General features: G+C 45.8%; 1 protein-coding gene across 1 annotated transcript; it reads left to right on the top strand.

Annotated features, from left to right (window-relative positions):
* The first annotated feature begins 8,264 nt into the window (after positions 1 to 8,264).
* LOC138492062 (interleukin-1 beta-like) lies at positions 8,265 to 19,376 on the top strand. The gene is made up of 7 exons (XM_069619017.1): positions 8,265 to 8,399; positions 9,325 to 9,379; positions 11,339 to 11,387; positions 13,734 to 13,953; positions 17,244 to 17,423; positions 17,697 to 17,833; positions 18,638 to 19,376. Exons 2-7 carry the CDS (start codon positions 9,333 to 9,335, stop codon positions 18,854 to 18,856), a joined length of 852 nt encoding a protein of 283 aa, XP_069475118.1. The 5' UTR covers positions 8,265 to 8,399; positions 9,325 to 9,332; the 3' UTR covers positions 18,857 to 19,376.
* Positions 19,377 to 19,649: the final 273 nt, after the last annotated feature.

The following is a 19,649-nucleotide window of genomic DNA, read 5'->3' as shown; positions in this document are numbered from 1 at the left end:
TGCTCCCCAAGGGAACTACAGTGGATTCTGCCAAACACCTGGACCAGCCTTGAAGGTGAGTAACATTTTTAAAATACGTTTTTCAGTTTTGCTTTTCACAGTACCTGTGTTTTTCACTTTCTTGCTCTTCTTCCTCAGGGCCTCTGCTGCCTCTCTTGCTGCTGTGCTGGGTGCCTCTCTTTGCCTCTTCTTCCCCTGAAGGAGGGCCTCCTCTACAGCCCCCCATGACTTGCTGTCAATCAGTAGTGGTGACATCTCCCTGGTTTGGTCTGCACCAGGGAGTGCCTCGGACACCCACTGTGCCCCATTTTCCTTTCCGCCTTCGTTGCCCATTCCTGAACTCCCTTTTCTTCTCCTCTGCTATTCTGCTGGATCTTTTGGGTCAAGCTGTTTGCAATTAGCCCCTCCTGTACGCCTGCATTTCTGCCTTCTGTGCGTGCAACCAGAATGCTCTGCGCTCCTGCCCACGTGCTGCCCAGTATGCAGGAAAGTTCAGCCCTAGGCAACGTGGTACTTCTTCCTTGAAATACGGCTTTCAAATGCCGTTTCAGTTCCTGCCTCTGCTTCACCTTTCCACTTTTTTGGAAAGGAAAGTGTCGATTTTTTAAATGCTGGTTTTTAGCCTCTTTCCCCCAGAAGCTTTAAAAAGATGTATTTTTTTTTTCTTTTTTTTTTTTTTACTTGCACCAAGGTAAAAAGGTGCTTTGATGAGTCCGACTTTGAAAAAATATATTTCGTTTGTCAGTTGGTGCCGGACCCGGGATTCGAAATCAAGTCCTCAGTATTCCCAGGGCCAGCCCCTATAACCAGTGGAGCCAAGATGCTGGTGACAGTTACCCATATTATGTTTCCCCAATGATTAGTGACGCATTGTGTAAGTGTTGGCAATTAAAAGGCTGTGGGTTTTTATTGTACATTACGTAATATTACACAAAATAAATAGTGATAATAATAATAACCATATCATATAATGTACACTTTTGGGCATGAGGTCCAGGGTTGCGCCCCCTGGTCCGTGCCACCTTCCTCTTCCCACCACGACATGGGCCCCGTTCGTGGCCTTGTAACGTGGACCCCATTTGTGTCCCCGTACTTCTTTTCTTCACCCCTTTTGTCCTTCTTTTCTTGGGTGGGTGGGTGGGTTCTTGGGAAAAGAGAAAATTGTCTGCCTAAGCAGATCAACTTATAGGGCTTTGTTTGTACGGAGCACCCAGGGGTTTTTGCTGTTTGCTGCCCAGGCAGCTCCTTATAGTCCCTCATGATGGCCCTGGCGCTGCCTGTGTGTGGGGGTGGCTTACCCCACCCCCAAAGGCTGGCGCCGCCAGTAGTTAGTGCCTCCTGGTGACCCTCGCAGGTCACCAGCTGTCATTTCCTGCCCCTTGGATTTCTCATGTAGGTGCGGCACATGTTAATGGGCTTTGCACCTTGTGAGGCCCCATCCTGTCCTTCCTGTCTCTTTGTAGCTGAGGGAGATGGGATGGGGAGTGCAGACCATGTGTCTAACAGCCTGTGTTCTGCCCCTCCCCTTACACCCTCTTGCCCCCCAGGTTACTTGCCCTCGCTTGCGAGCTGCGGGGTGCCCCCTCAGCAGCGCTGGCTATAACCAGTGGAGCCAAGATTTTGGCAACAGTTACCCATATTATGATTCCTCTATGATTACTGACGCATTGTGTAAGTGTTGGGAATTAAAAGGCTGTGGGTTTTTATTGTACATTAAGTAATATTACACAAAATAAATAGTCTTAATAGTAATAACCATATCATACATAACGTACACTTTTGGGCACGAGGTCCAGGGTTGTGCCCCCTGGCCCGTGCCACCACACCTGGATGGGTTACCGGCATCCAGGTTTCCCCAAAAGTTGCTCCTCTATCTCTTTCAATGGCCAAATTATCTGCCAATTGCAGGTGGGGCTCGCCCCTTCCCTGTGACCGGTATTGCCCTTTGTGGAGGGTTTGCCATTACCTGGTCTTGCTCGTGCAGGGTTGCATTCTAATGCTGTAATTATTCGGCCCGTTATTGGTCCAGCTTTTTGCTATGACTATAGCTTGGTATGGTCTTACCCTTATGTGTTGGACTCTTATTTTACCCTGCCTGGTATCTGCTTTTTATTCAAACTTCTGTTTGTTCAAGATAGTCTGTCCCTTGTCTTCCCCTGAATCCTGGTGGATGCTGCTCTAACCGTTTCTGGTTGTAATCGATTCTGAGCACCGTTCTATTTCTTACATTTGCTGGAGTACTTTCTTACAACCCCCCCCCCCTCCACCTTCAACATGGCCTTCTGGCACTTCTGCTGGGCCTATGAATTATCTGGGCCTTCTCCCTGTGTCCATTCTGCGTGTGCAGTGTTTGGGGTATGCTACCCTAGCTTGACTTTATACTGTATTCAATGTGGGCTGGTCCTGTATTTTTTTATTAATTCACTTACTGTATTATGTTAGTGTTTGTAAATATTCTTTTTGGAAGCCCCCAAGTACTAACTTAGTTTGTAGTATTAGTTTGTAGTATTACTGTTGTAAGCCACTTGCTATATTGTGTTGAGTGGTGTTCGCCACTGCTTTCTCAGCGAGACCCCTTTCATTTTTTTTAACCCGTTTTCAGGCTCTTGTGCTACTTGCAGCCCCATTTTGGCCCCAGCTGTCCGGCGTTGGCCTGCTATATTGTGTTGAGTGGTGAACGCTACTGCTTTCTCAGCGAGTCCCCTTTAATTTTTTAACCTGTTTTCAGGTTATGTGCTACTTGCAGCCGTTTGGCCCCGGCCATCCAGCGTTGGCCTGTTGTTGCCTTACTTATTTCCTAAACGTACTTCCTCCGCTATTTGCCGATGTCTAGTGGGCTATTGTTGCCCTATTTTACTAAGCTTCTATATATCTTTTAACTGACATGTAATTGTCTGTGATTTGTCTCCTCACTCATTTCTCTTTTGTCTGGGTTTTCCTGAAGTTCTCCGTTGATCCTTGTCGGCGTCAGTCAGGCTTCTGTTGGACCTTGTTCCCTTAGCTTTCTAGCCGCTGTTTATCTGGTTTGCGCCGCATGTGTCCCTTTATGGTGGTTGCTGCTAACCCCTTAATTGCTTACTTACCGTTTCGTTATTATGTGTCTAGATATGCCTGTGCTGGTGAACCATGTGTGTTTCAGGGGCGTCCTTATGTTATGCCCCATTCATGCTTTTTTCAGGCGACCATGTTGGCGCTGTGCTATTCCGCCAAAACTCCCCTGTACCAAATGGGTTTTTTGGTTGTGGGTGTTGGATAAATGTCTACCCCTCTCTGTTGTTGTCTTGCTTTTTCTTGGGGTGTGTGGGTTTGATTGGCAAGGAGATTCTTGCCTCTTTTGACCCTATTTTGAGGAGGGGGAACATTGTGTATTACTCCTGAAGGAGGTTGGTTGTAACCCACTGCCTCCTTTGTGTTTACTTCACCATATACCGCTGCCTTCGTGCCCCTTATTTTGGCATATTCTTTACAGTATTCCTTCACCCCCTTTATCTTCTCCCGCTTTTTCTGCTCTAATGCTGTTTTGCGGTGGCGTCTATGTTATTGGAAATTCTCATCCCCGCTGCCCCTTTGGCTGCACATTAGTAAGTGCCTCGGTCTCTTGTTCAGGCCCAAATCTTGGCTGCTTGTGCACTGCTTTAATATTTTTTGTAATGTGCACATCGCATTAGCTGACATAATGAGTTCATTAACTGAGCTACCTGCCTGTTTTCTTCAGACCACAAACTAAGACTCATGTCAAAACGCTATCCTTATTTTCTCAAGTGCAATATGTGTGTTTTTTACTTGTGTTATTGCTACAACAGTTGTGTTTAATCTTTTGACACAAATATTGTTTTATAACAAAACCCTCCTGATGAACCAACCAGTTTGGGGAAACACGTAGTGAGGGCAATATCAAAACTTTGAGCCAATTAAATAATACATTTTTTGACTAATGAATCAAGTCGTATGAGTGTTGTTATTAACTTTTGCTAAGCAACCTTCACAAGTGCGCTAGAAGGTGACTATTCAACTTTTGTCTTTTCTAAAAGACACACGACAATTGGTAGTTGATCGCAATCAGCGGATCTTGATAATGTGGTTTTTGGAGTGTTCTTTCTTAAATAAAAACAAATGCTAAATTGCAGATTAATGATGTTTTCTTTAAAAGTATTGTTGGAAAATCTGATTTGGGACGCGTTGTGAGATGATGTGTGTGTTGATGTTCCGGGTTCTGCATTAACTAACGTTGTGGCGTGGGTGATGACTGGGCGCGTTTGGCTACGCTGCCCACTAACGTCATGAAAATAGGTGGAGCATATTGTTTGTAATAGTGATGTCAGCTTCAGGGGCGGGTAATATGATTCAGTGCCACGAGGGCGATGCAGCAACGGATGAGATTAGCACACGATGGCAGCACCTGACCCGTTCTTTTCGCATGTGTAAAAGTGAGGAAAACTAAGGTAAGATGCATAGGAAAAATGTTTACGATCGATCGCACTATGCTTAAAAACACATGCCCGATGGCTCGGGACAATAACATTTTTGAGTGCACTTTCCTTTTAAGGAATGAACACAGCAGGAATGCAGGCAGTACAATGTAAGCAAACAACCCTGGAGAAACAAAAACAGCAAGGAACAGAACAATCACCAAAGGAACCTAGAAGTAAAGGATGAACACAGCAGGAATGCAGCCAATGCAATGTAAGCCAACAACCGTGGAGAACAAAACGTCTAGAACAGTACACAAAGATCAGGGGAGGGAGCTAAGAACAATGGGAGGGAAAGGCCAGCGGGGGATGTGGGGTACGCAATGGCAGAGGGAAGGAGGGGGTACACACAGCCGGGTAGAGAGAGAGCGCAAGCTATCTAGAAAATGCACAGGGTGCATGCAGCCTAAGTAAAAGGGAGCGCACTCAGCCTAAGTTGTGAGGGAGGGAACGCAACTAAAGTAAAAGGTGGCGCTTGCAGCCTAGAGATGCACGAGAGCACACGCAGCGTAAGTTGCGAGGGAGTGAATGCAACCTAAAGTAAGAGGGGGTGCACGTGGCCTAGTGTTGCGTACAACATATCTGTGAAACGTTAACTTTTTTAAGGGAATACCTTTTAAACAGGCCTGTCTTTTGCTGGTAAGTACACATATGATTGACACAGTCTTTAGTTGATGCCTCCCTAGAGACTCTGATCATAGCATCAAATTTACTGTATGGTTTATTCTGTGGCAGAATACTAGATAAAGCAATGGAGAGAGGGTGTGAGTGGTTGGAGTTTATCACTGGGCAGGTGTATTGGCCTCTGCACAGGAGGACAAAGAAAGGCAGCAAGGGGGTAAGGAGAATCCCTAAATTACTCATTAAGAAAAAAATATTATGCTTTGGCTGAATCATAAAGTCCCACCCTAAGGGCCAATTTCATAGGCTGAATAGCACAAACACTGGGCCTGTTCAAAGTACTGGAACCCAAACAGTGTTGTAAAAGGGCAGAGGCTGTCACCCCTTAAAAGAGGTCCCGTTTAGGAGTTGTTCAGATTCTACAAAGTGAAAAATGTCCTGAGCCCAGGGCAGTTGCCCCCTAGGACTGAGGTTATCCACTGACTAGGGTCAAACAGGAATACAAAAAAGGTAGCATGCGCCCCTCTCTCGAAAGAACACGGCATGATAACCTGTTCAGCAGTTATTAACCACTTTGAGAGTTCGCAGCCATCTGCTTTTTGCTCACTGTACCTTTCACAGATGGGAAATATCTATTTGCATATCAGTCTTTGTCCCACCCACATGGGCAGTCCAGCACCGAAATGCTATGTTAATTCCTTTCTGAACAAGAGTACCAACAACAACCCCATACACGTGTTTCCACGTCTGGTTGCCCCCAGGTAACTTAGGGTGACCAACCCCAATTTCCTTCCAAAAACACAAAAAGGTAGCAGGCGCCCATCTCTCAATATTTCGGATTTTGGTGCTGGACTGCCCATGTGGGCGGGACAAAGACTAATATGCAAATGAGAATTTCCCATCTGTGAAAGGTACAGTGAGCAAAGAGCAGATGGCTGCGAACTCTCAAAGTGGTTAAAACCACTGAACAGGTTATCATGCCATGTTCTTTCGAGAGAGGGGCGCCTGCTACCTTTTTTGTATTTTAGGGTCAAACAGGACAAATAACAGCCCCTTACACCAACCAGGGCCATCTTAACCACTTTTGGGGCCCTGGGCATGGACACCTTTGGGGCCGCCTTCACCGGACCAAAGGAATGAAGGGATATAGAATAACTTGTTGCGCCCCACCACCCCCCCCCCCCTTGTCACGATCACAACCCTTAGTTTGATATCTGCTTGCAGAGATCAAAATAAGGATGGCAAACTCCCTTTCAGTCTCCTTAGCCTCTTCATTCTTGTTGTAATCAGAATGATAAAAGTTGTATTTCAAGGGCAACATTAGCAGTCTACAACAAGGGTACTTGTGTTCTTGCATAGGTACAGGAAACATTTCATCAATCGGAGACACTTGGAAGGTATATCGGACATAGTATACATGCAGGACACAGATTGTATGCAAAACATGCACATACATAATAGAGAATAGACAAATGACTCAGATTAGCTGACTCCTAGAATGCAAGCATGGATGCAAGCGACCAATGGGCAGCAAGGGGAAAGCTAAACATATCATAGCATAGAGTGGGTGACAATTTGAAGATACCAAAAAGGTGTCTGTATCCAAACCGACTGAGATTAAAGAGGGGCATGGTTTTCAAGTAGTGTTGCCTTTAGAGGGAAAATAAACAAGTGACTATGGTGTGCAATATATCGATGCTCACTATTATTATAGAGTAATCAACACTGTATATAGCCAACAAAACCACCAGCGAGTCTTTTTTAAAGACATACCCTGAGAATGAAATCACTCTGAAAGGCTGACAATTGTGAAAGGTTTAGCGACTGGCAATTTTGACAGCTGATGCAATTCAAGATTAAATGAGATGCCCAGGATCACACATTGGTTAAAAGGTGAAGCTGGCATTTGCACCCTCTCTGCACTTTACCACTTTCCTTTCTAGTTCTTTTCCTGAACTAAAATAATCCCATTTCACAGAACTGACTTGGAAAACATGCAAATCATATGAAACAACGCAAACCTTTTCAGTGATAAAAGATGTGTCCAGGATCACTGTATCATCTGCTGGCAAAGCCAGGATCCGAGCATGAACGATTTGGTTCCACAGTCTGGCATTTGGATACATAATCACCTCTCTGGATTAACACTGTTTATCATTGGAGGTGCCTGCCTAGGTTGTACAGCTCCCCATCTGAACAAACCTATTTCTAAACCTTCACCATACTGATGCTATGTTCGTTTTTATATCAACCGCTATCTGGGTTAGGTACACTGGTGATGATAAGACCTGATTTACTATAAACAAAGTACCTATACATGCAGGCTTATTACGGCATACATTGGAAAGGCTGAGTCAGCCTTGCTGGAATTTGGTTCTTTAATTTTGCATATGAACACACATCTCTGCAATGAGGCTTAACCTACTGAGCTACCCTCTGAACAATTGTGCCACTCACATTTATCAATATCCATTTCAACTTTCAATATAATCCCCACAAAAAGGTGGGAATGCTAGAGGTGCTGTGCCACACAAACTATGTATACCATGAACACTGAAACCATTGCAGGATGAAAATCTCAGAGCAGAATGTACTTCCGAACAACAGCGGGCAATATCTTTAGAGCCTTTGCAGCACACCATAACAAATGCTGACGTGTGATATTTAGTTTTGGTGACTAATGGGAACTGACTTCTTTTTAATCAGGCTGCATTTTGGGGGCCAATTCCAAGGTGAGGGCCCGGGGCAAGTGCCCCTTTTACCTTCCCATAAAGACGTCTCTGACACCAACAACAACCACCAAAATGCGGCCATATTTGCACATCGCAGACTGTGCAGGTTTTGATAAATGGTGTATTTTTCTGAGCAGTAACATTGCGCTACGTCATCAAACCACAGAACCCGCCCGACACTAGTGCATCAGGCCGCTGGTGGATGAGATGAACTCTTTGAAAGGAACGGTAAATGACCTCCTTTCTGCTCAGCGATTATGCTCGTGTTGTGAGGTCATGTGTTGTCGGGGTCCCGGCCTCCTTTGGAGTTCACGCAGTAACTGATGGAGTGGCGAGAATTTCCCGGCTCCTTTTGTTAGTTGCATCGAGGGATAGGGTTGGGCAAGCCGCGTCTTGCGACATCACTTCCGCTTCTAAGCCCGGGGCAGGAGGAATTTCCCAGGGCAGGGCTCGGCAGCTGGACCTATAAGAGCGGCAAGCGCCAGGCAGGTCTCAGAATAATCCTGACAGGGGTGTGTGGAAGACTAGGCCGCAGAAGAAAAATCCCGTCCAGGCCGCTTGCAAGCTCTCAGTGCAGGTATGGCGGCGCTGCTCGTCAGGGCCATTTTACGGACGCCTTGACTTCTTTGCGAGGGTAATCGTCGGGACGGGCTCCACGTAGAGAGGTGCTTTGAGGGGCGATAGTCTAGGTGATAGAGACCCCGCACTGTTTATGTTTATTGATTTATATAGCGCTTTAAGCCAAAGCGCTTTAAAATATAACAGGTACACAAGTGAGAGAAGCAGATTTACAAACATGAGCAGGTCATTAGAACAATAAGTAGAACTATCTACAAGGTGGGGAGAAGGTGCGGGTGGTAGAGGAGGGGGTAGGTGAAGGGAGTTACAGTGTAGGATTTGAGGTAGGGGGGGAGTGTGCAGAGGAGACGGACCGGTAAAGCCAATAGACACAGCATGTATATAGTAAATGTAGAATGAGTGACGCATGCAATTATCTCATATTGCTAATTAATAGCATAACTATTTTGCAACAGGATGGAGGGGTGATTTGGGGTATTGCAGGGTTCGAAATTGAGGGGAGCACACATTTTGGTGGAAGAAGAGATAATATTGCTGTAAAATATCTGAATGTTGCAGCCTTGATGAATAATAATTATACGTTGCCGCTAAACTTGCAGGATTCCATTTCTAATGCCCTTATTATAGCGCCTCCTCCCACAGAGGGAAGTGCTTTATACATGGTGTTTGAGGCTGTGGCCAATAGATGGCAGATGTTGACGTCGATTTGTCTCTCCAACAATAAGGGGCACATTGTTAGAATCCTGCATTTTGCAACTTTGTAGAGGAATTTGCAAAATGCTCCCCATTTCAAAAGGACACATTTTGCACATTTTTGTTGCGACGCAAAATCCCCCTATACGCTGGATGGCGCATGGAACCCTAATTTCGTGGATGCTGTTTTGTCTTATTTGCTTATTTAACTTTTGTTTTTTTACTCACAGGAGCCACAATGTCACTGGTCCCCGAAATGGGCATGGAGCTGATGGAGAGCTACAGGTAAACGCCAATTACACGTATGGAGCTGTAACCGGTTTCCCGCCATACAATCTCCTGCAGCCGCTTGCATCCATGCATGCATGCATGCCCCTTTCCAGTAAAGAGACGGGGCTGCAGTCCTGTTTTTTTTTTTTTTTAGCATTCTGAGACTTGTTTCCCAGATTTGCCCATGACTACTACAAGTCCCGGAATGCAGAGGTAAAACCAGGACTGGGCTCACATTCCCTGACTGGAATATGCTTGACACTTCGGTAGCGTGTTGGACTGCTCTGCCTGCCATCCTCCGCTGGACAGATCGGAGTGCCATCAGCGAATGGGTGCGCAGGCTTAGATGATATAACCTGGCGGGCGGGGGGCCATGAGCCCCCCTGTCCCTCCTCCCCCCCCCCCCCCACCTGCCACGCCAGCTCGGGGGAGTCTTTCAAAGGCTCCTCCGAGCTGGCTTGGTGGGAGATGGTGCAGCAGGCACCCTATTGAAATTAAATGCGCCCCTCTCTTGTAGTGGCACCAGGCTTTCCAGTGCGGGAGTGGGGCGCATTTAATGCCATTGTGCTGGCTGGGCTTCAGCCCCCACCTCCCCACCCCCTGAAATGTGAGCTCAGGGGCGGGGCTTTTTGTTACTCAGAGGGGAGAGAAGCGTCCCGGCGGCTTTGCAGTTTTACTGTGTTTGTGCAGAAACCTCTATTTCCACAAATGCAGCAACACTTTAAAGCTGCTAGTTTCAGGAAAGGCTTCCATCCCCACACAGCCTTATAAAGATGTAATGCGCACATCAGCCCCCTCCCCATGGATGCAAGCAAACATATAACAGCATTATGCTCCCCCCCCATGGATGCAAGCAAACATAACAGCGTCATGTGTGCCTTCACATCCAAGGGGAGGGGGCTGACACCCTTGCTTTTTGCTAGGCAGAAAATCGAGGAAGCTTTTTCTGAAATTGGCAGTGTTAAAGGGTGTTGCATGTTAGCTCGTTATGTGTGTATGCATGTGTGCAAGGAGTGTGTATGTAATGTATGCATGGATGAGTGTATGATGTATAGGGGGCTGGGTGCGCATGTAAATGAGCGAGTGTTTGGCCAGTGGGATGTTTAAATGAATGATTGAAATGTGTAATTGTGTGTGTGTGTGTGTGTATATATATATATATATATATATATATATATATATATATATATATATATATATATATATATATATTCGCTTATGTGTAATGCTGGACCGAGGAGCTGATTCTGGCTGGTAGAGGTGGGTAGGTGTGTTGGTTGGTAGGGGAGGGACGGGTGGGGAAAGAGGGATAGGGTATATGGGCTCCACACCCGACAACTCTTGGGGTAGAACAACGGGGCGCAGCCTATAAGTTTGCCCCGCCCCTAACCAGTTTGCCCCCTCCCCCCAAAGAAATGTAGGTTTCGTTGCACTTCCGGTGCTGCTGCTTTCCCATCAGCACCCTATTTCATTAATTAACTCCCTGCTCCCGTGCTGGAGCAGGGAGATAAAATAAAATTGTACCTGGGGCGCGGTACTACATTTTTCCTTCACTGCTGCCACTGCTGGAGGGGGTGTAAATGTAAATGCTGCGGACAGAGGGCGGGGGTGGGGCGCTTCAGTGTCCACACAGGAGCAGTGTAAATGCATGCCCTCCAGTGAGGCGCATGGCCTCCGTTCACGGGCTCATTTTCAGGTGGATAGCTCCGTGGGTTAGTGCACCTGTAGCAGATGCATGTGCACCGCCAGCGTACCATGTTCACATCTCAGTAAAACTGCTCATTAGGGTAGTTAGCTTGCAGTAGAGACGCGTGTAACCTCCACAGGGGAAGTTTAAAATCTTGCCTGGGGCAAATCATCCTTCCGTTCCCCAGTGGTTGAAGAATGTGTACACTGTGCTACAGCAGGAATACTTGTTTTTTTGAAGTTGCGCAGGGTTAACTCATTAATTTTTTTTTTTATATATGTTTACAGTGAATCTTATGAAAACTTCTATGACGATGACTCTGTGTGCAAAATGGAGGTAGGTGATTTTGACAGAGTATTTAAACCGGTTTTGGCTGACAATGTAGAGTGTTTGTTATAGCAGAGGACTGTCTGCGCCCGTCCTCGCTGCTTTAATTTTCCTCATGCGAACCTTTGAGCCAGCATCCCATGGCAGCCCCGGGGGTGGGAGGGGGGTGTGGCGGCGCATCAGACCCTTGGATGCCACAGGCCATGCCGCCAGGACCCCCAGGCTCCTCTGGCAATTGGTGGGTATTTCCGGATTGGACCGGGATGGGGGGGGGGGGTGGCGTAGTTGGTTCCCTCTAATCCTTCCTCCCTTCCTTAACCCTTCACAGCCTCAGTCACTTTCATTCTGAGCCGCGTGCTTTATTTTCATTCTGGACCCTCCTGCCCATCACCCCGTCTGTTGCTGGGAATACTCCAGTCTCATTTTAAATTCTAAACGCACCCGCTCCTATTTCCGTTTGCCAGCTTTGTGTTGTCCCACGCCCGGATCGGGAAAGGGTGGTGGGGGCCCCGGCATGTGTGCCCCTGTGTTGGGTGGATCACAATGGAGCTGGCGGACCCTTCGCCTAGCACAGCGGGTGGCACCAGACCCATAAACGTGGGTCATAACTGTCTGGCTGACAAATGACGCCATGATATGCGTGACAGCTCACGGCTTGGCGTGTAACTTTGCATGCTGGGACAGGGGAGTATCCAGCATTGCAAGAGTGTGGGGGCACGAATGAGACCGTGTGGAATTCGGGCACACTGCATTGGGGGGGGAGGGGGTAGCAGGACTTTATTCTTGGCTCGCCCCCACCCCAAATGCAGTGTGCCCAATTCCATTCGGTATCATTCGTACCCCACACCCCTGCCCCATGCTACTTTTTAACAGAACCCAAAAAATGAAACTCTAGAATCATTTCGGATCCCGGAATCTATTAGAGCTCTGTCCAAGCGCTTTGGGGCAAAATACATGCAAACCTCTTAATTTGCATATGGATTCCACGAACAGAAATGACTTCACCGAAATTGACATTGCAAGAAGCATCATCAGTCTCTGATGCTGGAGGCACCATGGAAGGGACTTTAGAATCAGTTGCCATAAATAAGCCAAGTGGCAAATAACGGTGTAAATTGCACTATTATTATATATGGAGCAACTCTATCGTCCTTAGGCTTTAAAAAAAAAAAAAAAAACAGCATGATATATTAACATAAACTATGAAGTGAATCTCTTACAAAGCTGCAGGTAAGACAGTGTGATTAAATGATTTGCCCGGGCTCACACACTTTGGTTAAATGGTGAAACCGGGATGTAGACAATTTAAGCAACTGTGCACATCTTGCCTGGTTTAGTTGATAGATTTTTTAAAAAGGTTTTGCTTTGCATTTCATGTACTTAAATACTTCATTTATAGAAATTCCTTGGAAGCAAACCACATTACATAAACTATCCTTTCATAGTAAACTAAGTATACGCTATATACATTGTCATAAAAATATGTTGAGCAATAAGAGTATGGCTTTAGTTTTATTCTCCCCATCCTGCATGCAAAGTCATAATAGCATCACGTAGATTAATGTAGCCTGACAAATCCCCATTGGGGTTTAAAGCCATAGACATTTCATAAAGCATGCAACATTATGCACCCTTCTCACTTCTGATCACTCCCTCCCATTCCCATTCTAAGGGTACAAAGTCCCTACTAATAGCCCCACCTCCCATCCGTGCCTAATGGCTCACATTGAAATGCCCTGACACAGAGCAACGTGAGAGCCCCTCTGCTGCCCAGAGCTCCTTGGGACGTTGTCCTGGCAGTAGGACGCGGACACCTCTCGCGTTTCGAAAGAGTAAGGTGTCCTGGCAGGACAATGAGCGTGCTGAGCAGGAATTGCTCAGCAGATATATTCCTGCCAGCAGGACACCTTTCCCGTTGGGCACCCTCATTGAGGGGCCCAACGGGCGAGGTGTCCCACTGACCAATATCCCAGTCTTAAACCTCCCTAGCCCCCCCCCCCCACCGCTCGGTACGCCACTATAGGGGGGGCACAGGATTTCAGTGTAGGGGCCCTGGCCCCACCCTAGCAATGCCACTGCTGTGAAAACCTGCACTTTACCGCCCAGGCTAGCTACCCTCTTGGCTCTGACGGTCTAGCACCCGTCCTAAAGCCTTAGGTTCAGCAGCTGTGAGGAAACCAGAGGCTTGGTTAAGATACTGGTTTTAGTGAATGAAGATAGTTGTGTATTGAATGTACTCTATTTGCAGGAATGCTTCCTTTGCCTGAGAACCGAAGCCATGTGATGGCTTCGCCACCTCAGGTTGTAATTGCTCGGTTCTGGGAGCCATGGCTCACGCTATCTTTGTGCCCACAGCCATCCATGCCGAACGCCTCCTGGGGATCCTGCTCTGGGCGCGACAGAGAATGCCAGGCCAGCATTCAGGTGAAGCTGACTGTTGCCAAAGGGACCCCAACCTTCCGCCAGGCAGTGGTGGTCGTGGTGGCGCTGGAGAAGATGAAGCGAGGGATACTGCATAGTTGTCTCTTCAGCGACAGCGACCTCCTGGAGCTCCTTGGCACTGTCCTGGTGGAAGGTAAGATGGCACATCTGTTGTGTAATCTACATTTCGCTGCCAGCTTTCAGTAAATGGTTCCATATAATTTAATGTTGTTATTTGGTTAACATTACAGCTTGGATTCATGTCTGTCTTGCACCACCAAAAGTAAAACTGGAATAAACCCAGGTTTTCTTTCTAGCGCTTGGAATAGGCCCAACGAGTTTAAGAGCTACATCACAAACCTAACATAATTCCAAAAATTACATACAACTAAATCAATAGTCCATAGTCCGGGGAGTCCCTCACCAATTAGGCATTTTCCTTTGACAGGAGGCCAGTCTGCACTTCCCAGTTAAAATCCAGCAGCACCCACCTAGCCCACTACCCCTCGAAGCTGAACAAGAGTATTGTTAAAGTATGCTCGTAACTGGTATTATTACAGTACTTAGAATTGGGAGAAATTCGTCATAAGGCACTGCATGAAAACCTGATATTGCTCTCGTCTCTTTATTGGTCCAGTAGTCGGATCCCATGTCAAAATGAAAGGTCCGTTTTAAGCATTGACTAAGCAAGCTTAGGTGTACATATGGACAAATGTAAGCATTTACTAACCCTACTCAGACTTGTATAGGCCACATAACATGTACATTAGATAATGATATTCCTTAATGTGATATAGATTGAAAATGAATTCAAACTTTACACATAAAACAAATACATACATTAATATCAAATCATGCAAACAAATCATCAACAGAAATAGTATAAAGGAACAAAAAGGAAAAACAAAATTATTTAAAATGTTTGAATAAACAATTAGGAAAGAATCATATTAAAAAAAAATATATATGTTAATATCTTTTCCCAAAATTCTATACAATCTTAGCAGCATAAAGTAATAGATAAGCATCTTTCCAAGAACCTTCTTGTATCAAAGTCGTGTGGAAAATAAAATTGGTAATAGACCTCTTCCCAGACAATGTGACTTGTCTGATCCTGACACCATTATACTCAGACAGCTCAAATCAGGGAGCCCAAACCTACTTCTATCTGTTGCCAGACATTATACAGTGCAATAAACAAATGCATATTGCAGGTGTTAGTGCAATAAAGCCAGAATGATGTTTCACAGATGGTTAGAGGATTGTGTGCAAATTCACCAAGGTATAATAAGATTGTATGATTTAAGTCTGACATTCAGTTAAGAGGTGTTTGGCAGTCTCCAGGAATTCTGGGGATTTACGTAGGCGACAGGCTCGCTCTTTGGCAGGGATATTTTCCCTGGCTCCCAAGTTGCTCAACGTGGGCAGTTGTTCCAGTCTGAACAAGATGATAAAACGTCTAAGCCTTTTAGTAGGACAAAGATACAGATAAGCTTGAGGTTTCATAAAGGTGTATAATCTGTATTTTACAAATTGGTAAATTAGATAATGCTTGTATGCTGATTTGGAAATGTCAAGCAACAATTCTCAGAGCTGCTTTTTTAGCAAGTGCAATGCAAGTAAACATTTAATAAGGCTGTATAATTTTAGAATGAAATGAGCATTTTAGTAAATGCTAATGAATAAATAGTTGATTTTAAAAATGTTGTAAACCACTTACTCAATGCTTAAAGAATATAGTCTTGAGAGGATAGCTCAGGGGCAACGTGCTCGCCTTGGAAGCAAGACGACACAGAGCACCACAGGTTCGATTCCCAGGGTCCACGCTTAGTAACCTCTTTAAGCGCATTATAAATAACCTATCATATGAATTCTATCACTGCTAATTAGTCTGGGAGTGAGCAGAGCCTACAATGATTTCTTGGGGGAAATCATGACGAAGAACATACGCCCCTGAACACTTAAGGGGATCCAGCTGCTTGAGATAATGGCTTGAGAAATGTTAAACTGGCGTTTCTCTTTGTCTAGGGATATTTAAAAAAAATCTGTTAACTTCATGGTGCAAAGCAAGCTGAGCTTGGAGTCTTTAATAATCCCTCTCCCCACACTGCTGAAGGTCAATCCAGTCTGCCATGAACAGGAGCATTTGTCTTTCTGAGATAATTTAGTAGTCCATTTGATACTAGAAACTGTCCACGCCTCACTGCATAGATTTGCCCCTCTAGCAGCGACTGGGCAAGAAGCCCCCACGAGTAACCTTTCAGTGCGGCGGGAGCTACCAGGCCTGGTCGGTTATAGTTCTGTCGCGAGGGGGCTCTCTTCTTCACCCAGGGGCAGTGGTAGCTTCTTTCACACTGATGGGACATACCAGCTGCAATGAGTAAATCAAGCAATCCTGAAGCACCCCAGTAGCGCCTGTGGTGACTATACATCCCCGCCCTCCCCAAATCAGCAAATTATTTAAATGTATCCAGATCTCTGATATTCCACAAAAATGATAAAAACAAATTTAAAAAATGCAATGTTTGCCACTGTACAAAAGCCGTCATCCAAAGAAGCAAATCATGGCTGTGGCGGGTCTATGTGATTTTCTTGATGTTTTTTGTCAAATTCGATTGTCTTCTTTTTTTCTTTTACATTTGGCAGCAACTATACGCAGGGGTGGGGGGGGACTGCCCACAGCCCCCCACCCTCCGACCTCCCCCTTTCTTTATTATCAGGTTTACCCAGCCGCCCCACATATATTTGTGGCCAAATTAGTCTAAAAGAATTTCGGCAAATTGGAATTCTGCTGCGTTGTAAATTCTCCCTGTCCCGTTGAGCCCACCTTTGGACTCTGCACCTGATGAAAACAATGGTATCTGGTCATTGCATCTAATGCCATTCCATCACATTTTTTCCATCTAAAAAATGTGCATCGTATGCATGTTTTGGGGGGCGGTAAAGGGTTAATTTTTGTTCAGGAGGATTTGAAAGGTGTAAAAAACGGGATTGGGAGGTGCCCCTCCCCAAGGAAAAGGAAAATGCATTAATGCAAATTTTTAAGATGGAAAAATTTCGATGCAAATGCATTTAGATGCAAGGAATTCGATGCAATGACCATAAACCAAAACAATGCATGCGCAGTAGACCAGTATGTGTGCCACATCAAAGAAGCAGAGCCAGGTACAGTGTGCCACCAGCCCAACCAGGAAAGCTGGCACCACATATCCTAGAATATTTAGACATTTAAATAATAAGAATAATGCACCAATTTTAAATATTATGCCACAAGATATGTTCTGTGCCCAACCGCCCATTGAATGGGGCATGCATCTGCCAGAAGCGTGCAGTGCTGTGATTAGAGCAACTCTTGTGCACAAAGACAAATTCCTTCTGCCTCCAAATAAGACTGTTCTGTCCAGAATTCTGGTTTATCATCTGACTGCTCCTTCTTCTTTCCAGAGAATGTCCCCTGCCGGAGTTTTGAGGCCACGTCTATGGCTGAATCGGTGTACCGGCAATTCTCCACCAGCGTGAAACGGGTCACGGACACTGCCAACAAGTGCATGGTGCTGAATGAGTTCTCCGGCCAGGCCCAGCTGGTAGCCCTGCACCTGCAGGGGCAAAACATAGATTTACAAGGTAAGCAATAGCTCACAGGCCTATGAACATGGGCGTATATCCATGGGGGGCAGGGAGAGGAGTCCACAAATAATGGAACCACATTGTTGTAATAAGGTTTCAAGGTTGCAAGGCCTGAAGGGCAGTGTGAACTTTGGCACATTACTTCCACTGACACGCTACTATTCCTAATGTGTTTGAGTCTCTAAATCCTTTCTGTAAACTCTTGTGTGGTCTGATGTGGGCAACACAGACTTGATATTTACAGCTATATGTGCCATTGCCTCTTTGCAGTGAAGCTGGATATGGCTTTGTACAGAACATCGCCCTCTCCAGGGGCTGGAAAGCTGCCAGTCACTTTGGGCATTGTTGGACGGAACCTCTACCTTTCCTGCGTGATGGTGGACGGGAAGCCTGAGCTGCGTCTAGAGGTAAGTGGCATGGGGCACTCTTGGGCGCATAGCAATCCTGAACAATGTGTATAATCCATGTACACCCCTGCATTAAACCCACCCGTCCACGAGCCGCCTTACCAGATCCCAAAGCACCTTGTCATCCACGCTTCATTCCCCCAACCCCGAGATCCTGATTTCAGGTTCCTCATCCACCCCATGAGATCCATGTCTCAGGTGCAGCTCCTTGCCCCACTAGACCTTGAGGTCCAGCCTTTCGCTGACCTCATCCCAGAAACGTTGCCGCCTCTCTGGTTTGAACTCAGTTTGCGTTTGGGCTTATCTGTTTGGGTCAGAGAAAAAAACACCACAATAGGGAGCAACATTGTGCTGTGTCCTGGAAAAAGCTTAATATGTCCAGGTTTTGGTTTGAACAAAACGCTGGCCTTCGTCCATCCCAACCACATGGACCTTCTAGGTGTCACACTTTTGATGCAGCCCTGAGACCCACCCACCCTCCCTGCACATAGTAATCTAGGCTTCAAGTGCATCCAGCCCCTTTTGCCCTCTGAGGACCATGCATCAGGTGCCTTCCCAGTCTGCACCTAGAGTCCTACAGTGCAGCCACTGATGTCCCCTCTGCCCCATGAGACTTACTTTTGAGGTATCTGAGCCACACTGCAGTAGGGGGGTCCATACTTAGCTGTTGTATGATTAGGTGCTGGTTCCACATACTCCTGGCCCATTCTCCACATGACAGAATGTCAGTATTGTTCAGAGGGTCCCACTCTGAATAAGCGTATCTAACCTGCCCGCTCTTTTTTTTTTTCCCCCTGCCTGCAGGAAGTAAACAGACCGTTGGATCCCATCAAGACTGACCTCCTACGCTTCCTCTTCTTCAAGGTAGACACGGCCAGCAGCGGCAACCCAAGTTCCACCTTTGAGTCGGCTTCCTGCCCCCGCTGGTACATCAGTACCTCACAAAATGAAAATGAGCCAGTGACGGTGACGAGCTCGAATGACCAAAATACCATCCAAAATTTTAAGCTTTTCTCGGAGTAAGATATTTCATTTTTTTTTTTTTTTACCCCACCGTCGTCAGTGTATGTACCAAGTACAGAGCAAATGATGGCAGTGAAAGTATTTGCAGTTCCCATAAAAGTAAGATGCTGTATGTGGGATACTGATGGTCGGCGTATGTACCAAGTACACGGCAAACGACAGCTCCTCAGAGGTTCCTGAACCTGTATGTCAAACATACAGCTCTAGGGCCCGGAGCCATTTGTATTTTCTATGAATTATGATGTCCATAGAGGGAACAGTTTGCTTTTTTCGCATTTGTAGCTTGAACATGTGACACTCGCAGGCATATCCACTAATAGCCGGGGTCACCCCCATTCACCCCCAGGACATTATTTACTGACACTTTTTAAATATTTAAGTATGTTTTGTAAAAATGCCTATTTATATTGACACACGTTGTGTTCTAATTTACATATTTATAACAAAGTGCTTATTAGTGTGTACTTGTTTACTATTGTATTTATTATGTGTGATGTCTAATAAATAAATTTTTTACGTATTTGATTGATAGTGTCTATATTGGGGTGCTGCATCGCAGAGTAAGATTTTGCTTCTTATCAATGTTGGTGGCAGTAGCCAGTCACACAGAAATGTCAAGTGTGTTTTGTGTAGCACACCTGTCATTTTAGCAGCCTCATGATGCATTATTCTAAGGGAGAGTGCAGGGGTAGTTGGAGAGAGGCAAGTACAAGACCTTTGGTGTTGTGTGCAAGCCTGAAGCTCTAGAACTCTGCGTGGCAGCACAATCCACTGAGGTTTTGTGGAATTGTGA

The sequence above is a fragment of the Ambystoma mexicanum genome, chromosome 10, assembly GCF_040938575.1.
Source record: "Ambystoma mexicanum isolate Mex_15411 chromosome 10, UKY_AmexF1_1, whole genome shotgun sequence".
Taxonomy (NCBI): Eukaryota; Metazoa; Chordata; class Amphibia; order Caudata; family Ambystomatidae; genus Ambystoma; species Ambystoma mexicanum.
This window is presented reverse-complemented; position numbering and strand designations above follow the sequence as displayed.

Coding starts and splice junctions, on each gene's coding strand:
- LOC138492062 (XM_069619017.1), top strand. CDS start 9,333: ATGTCACTGGTCCCCGAAATGGGCATGGAGCTGATGGAGAGCTACAG. Junction 13,954..17,243: donor TGGCACTGTCCTGGTGGAAG/GTAAGATGGCAC, acceptor TCTTCTTTCCAG/AGAATGTCCCCTGCCGGAGT. Junction 17,424..17,696: donor GCAAAACATAGATTTACAAG/GTAAGCAATAGC, acceptor GCCTCTTTGCAG/TGAAGCTGGATATGGCTTTG.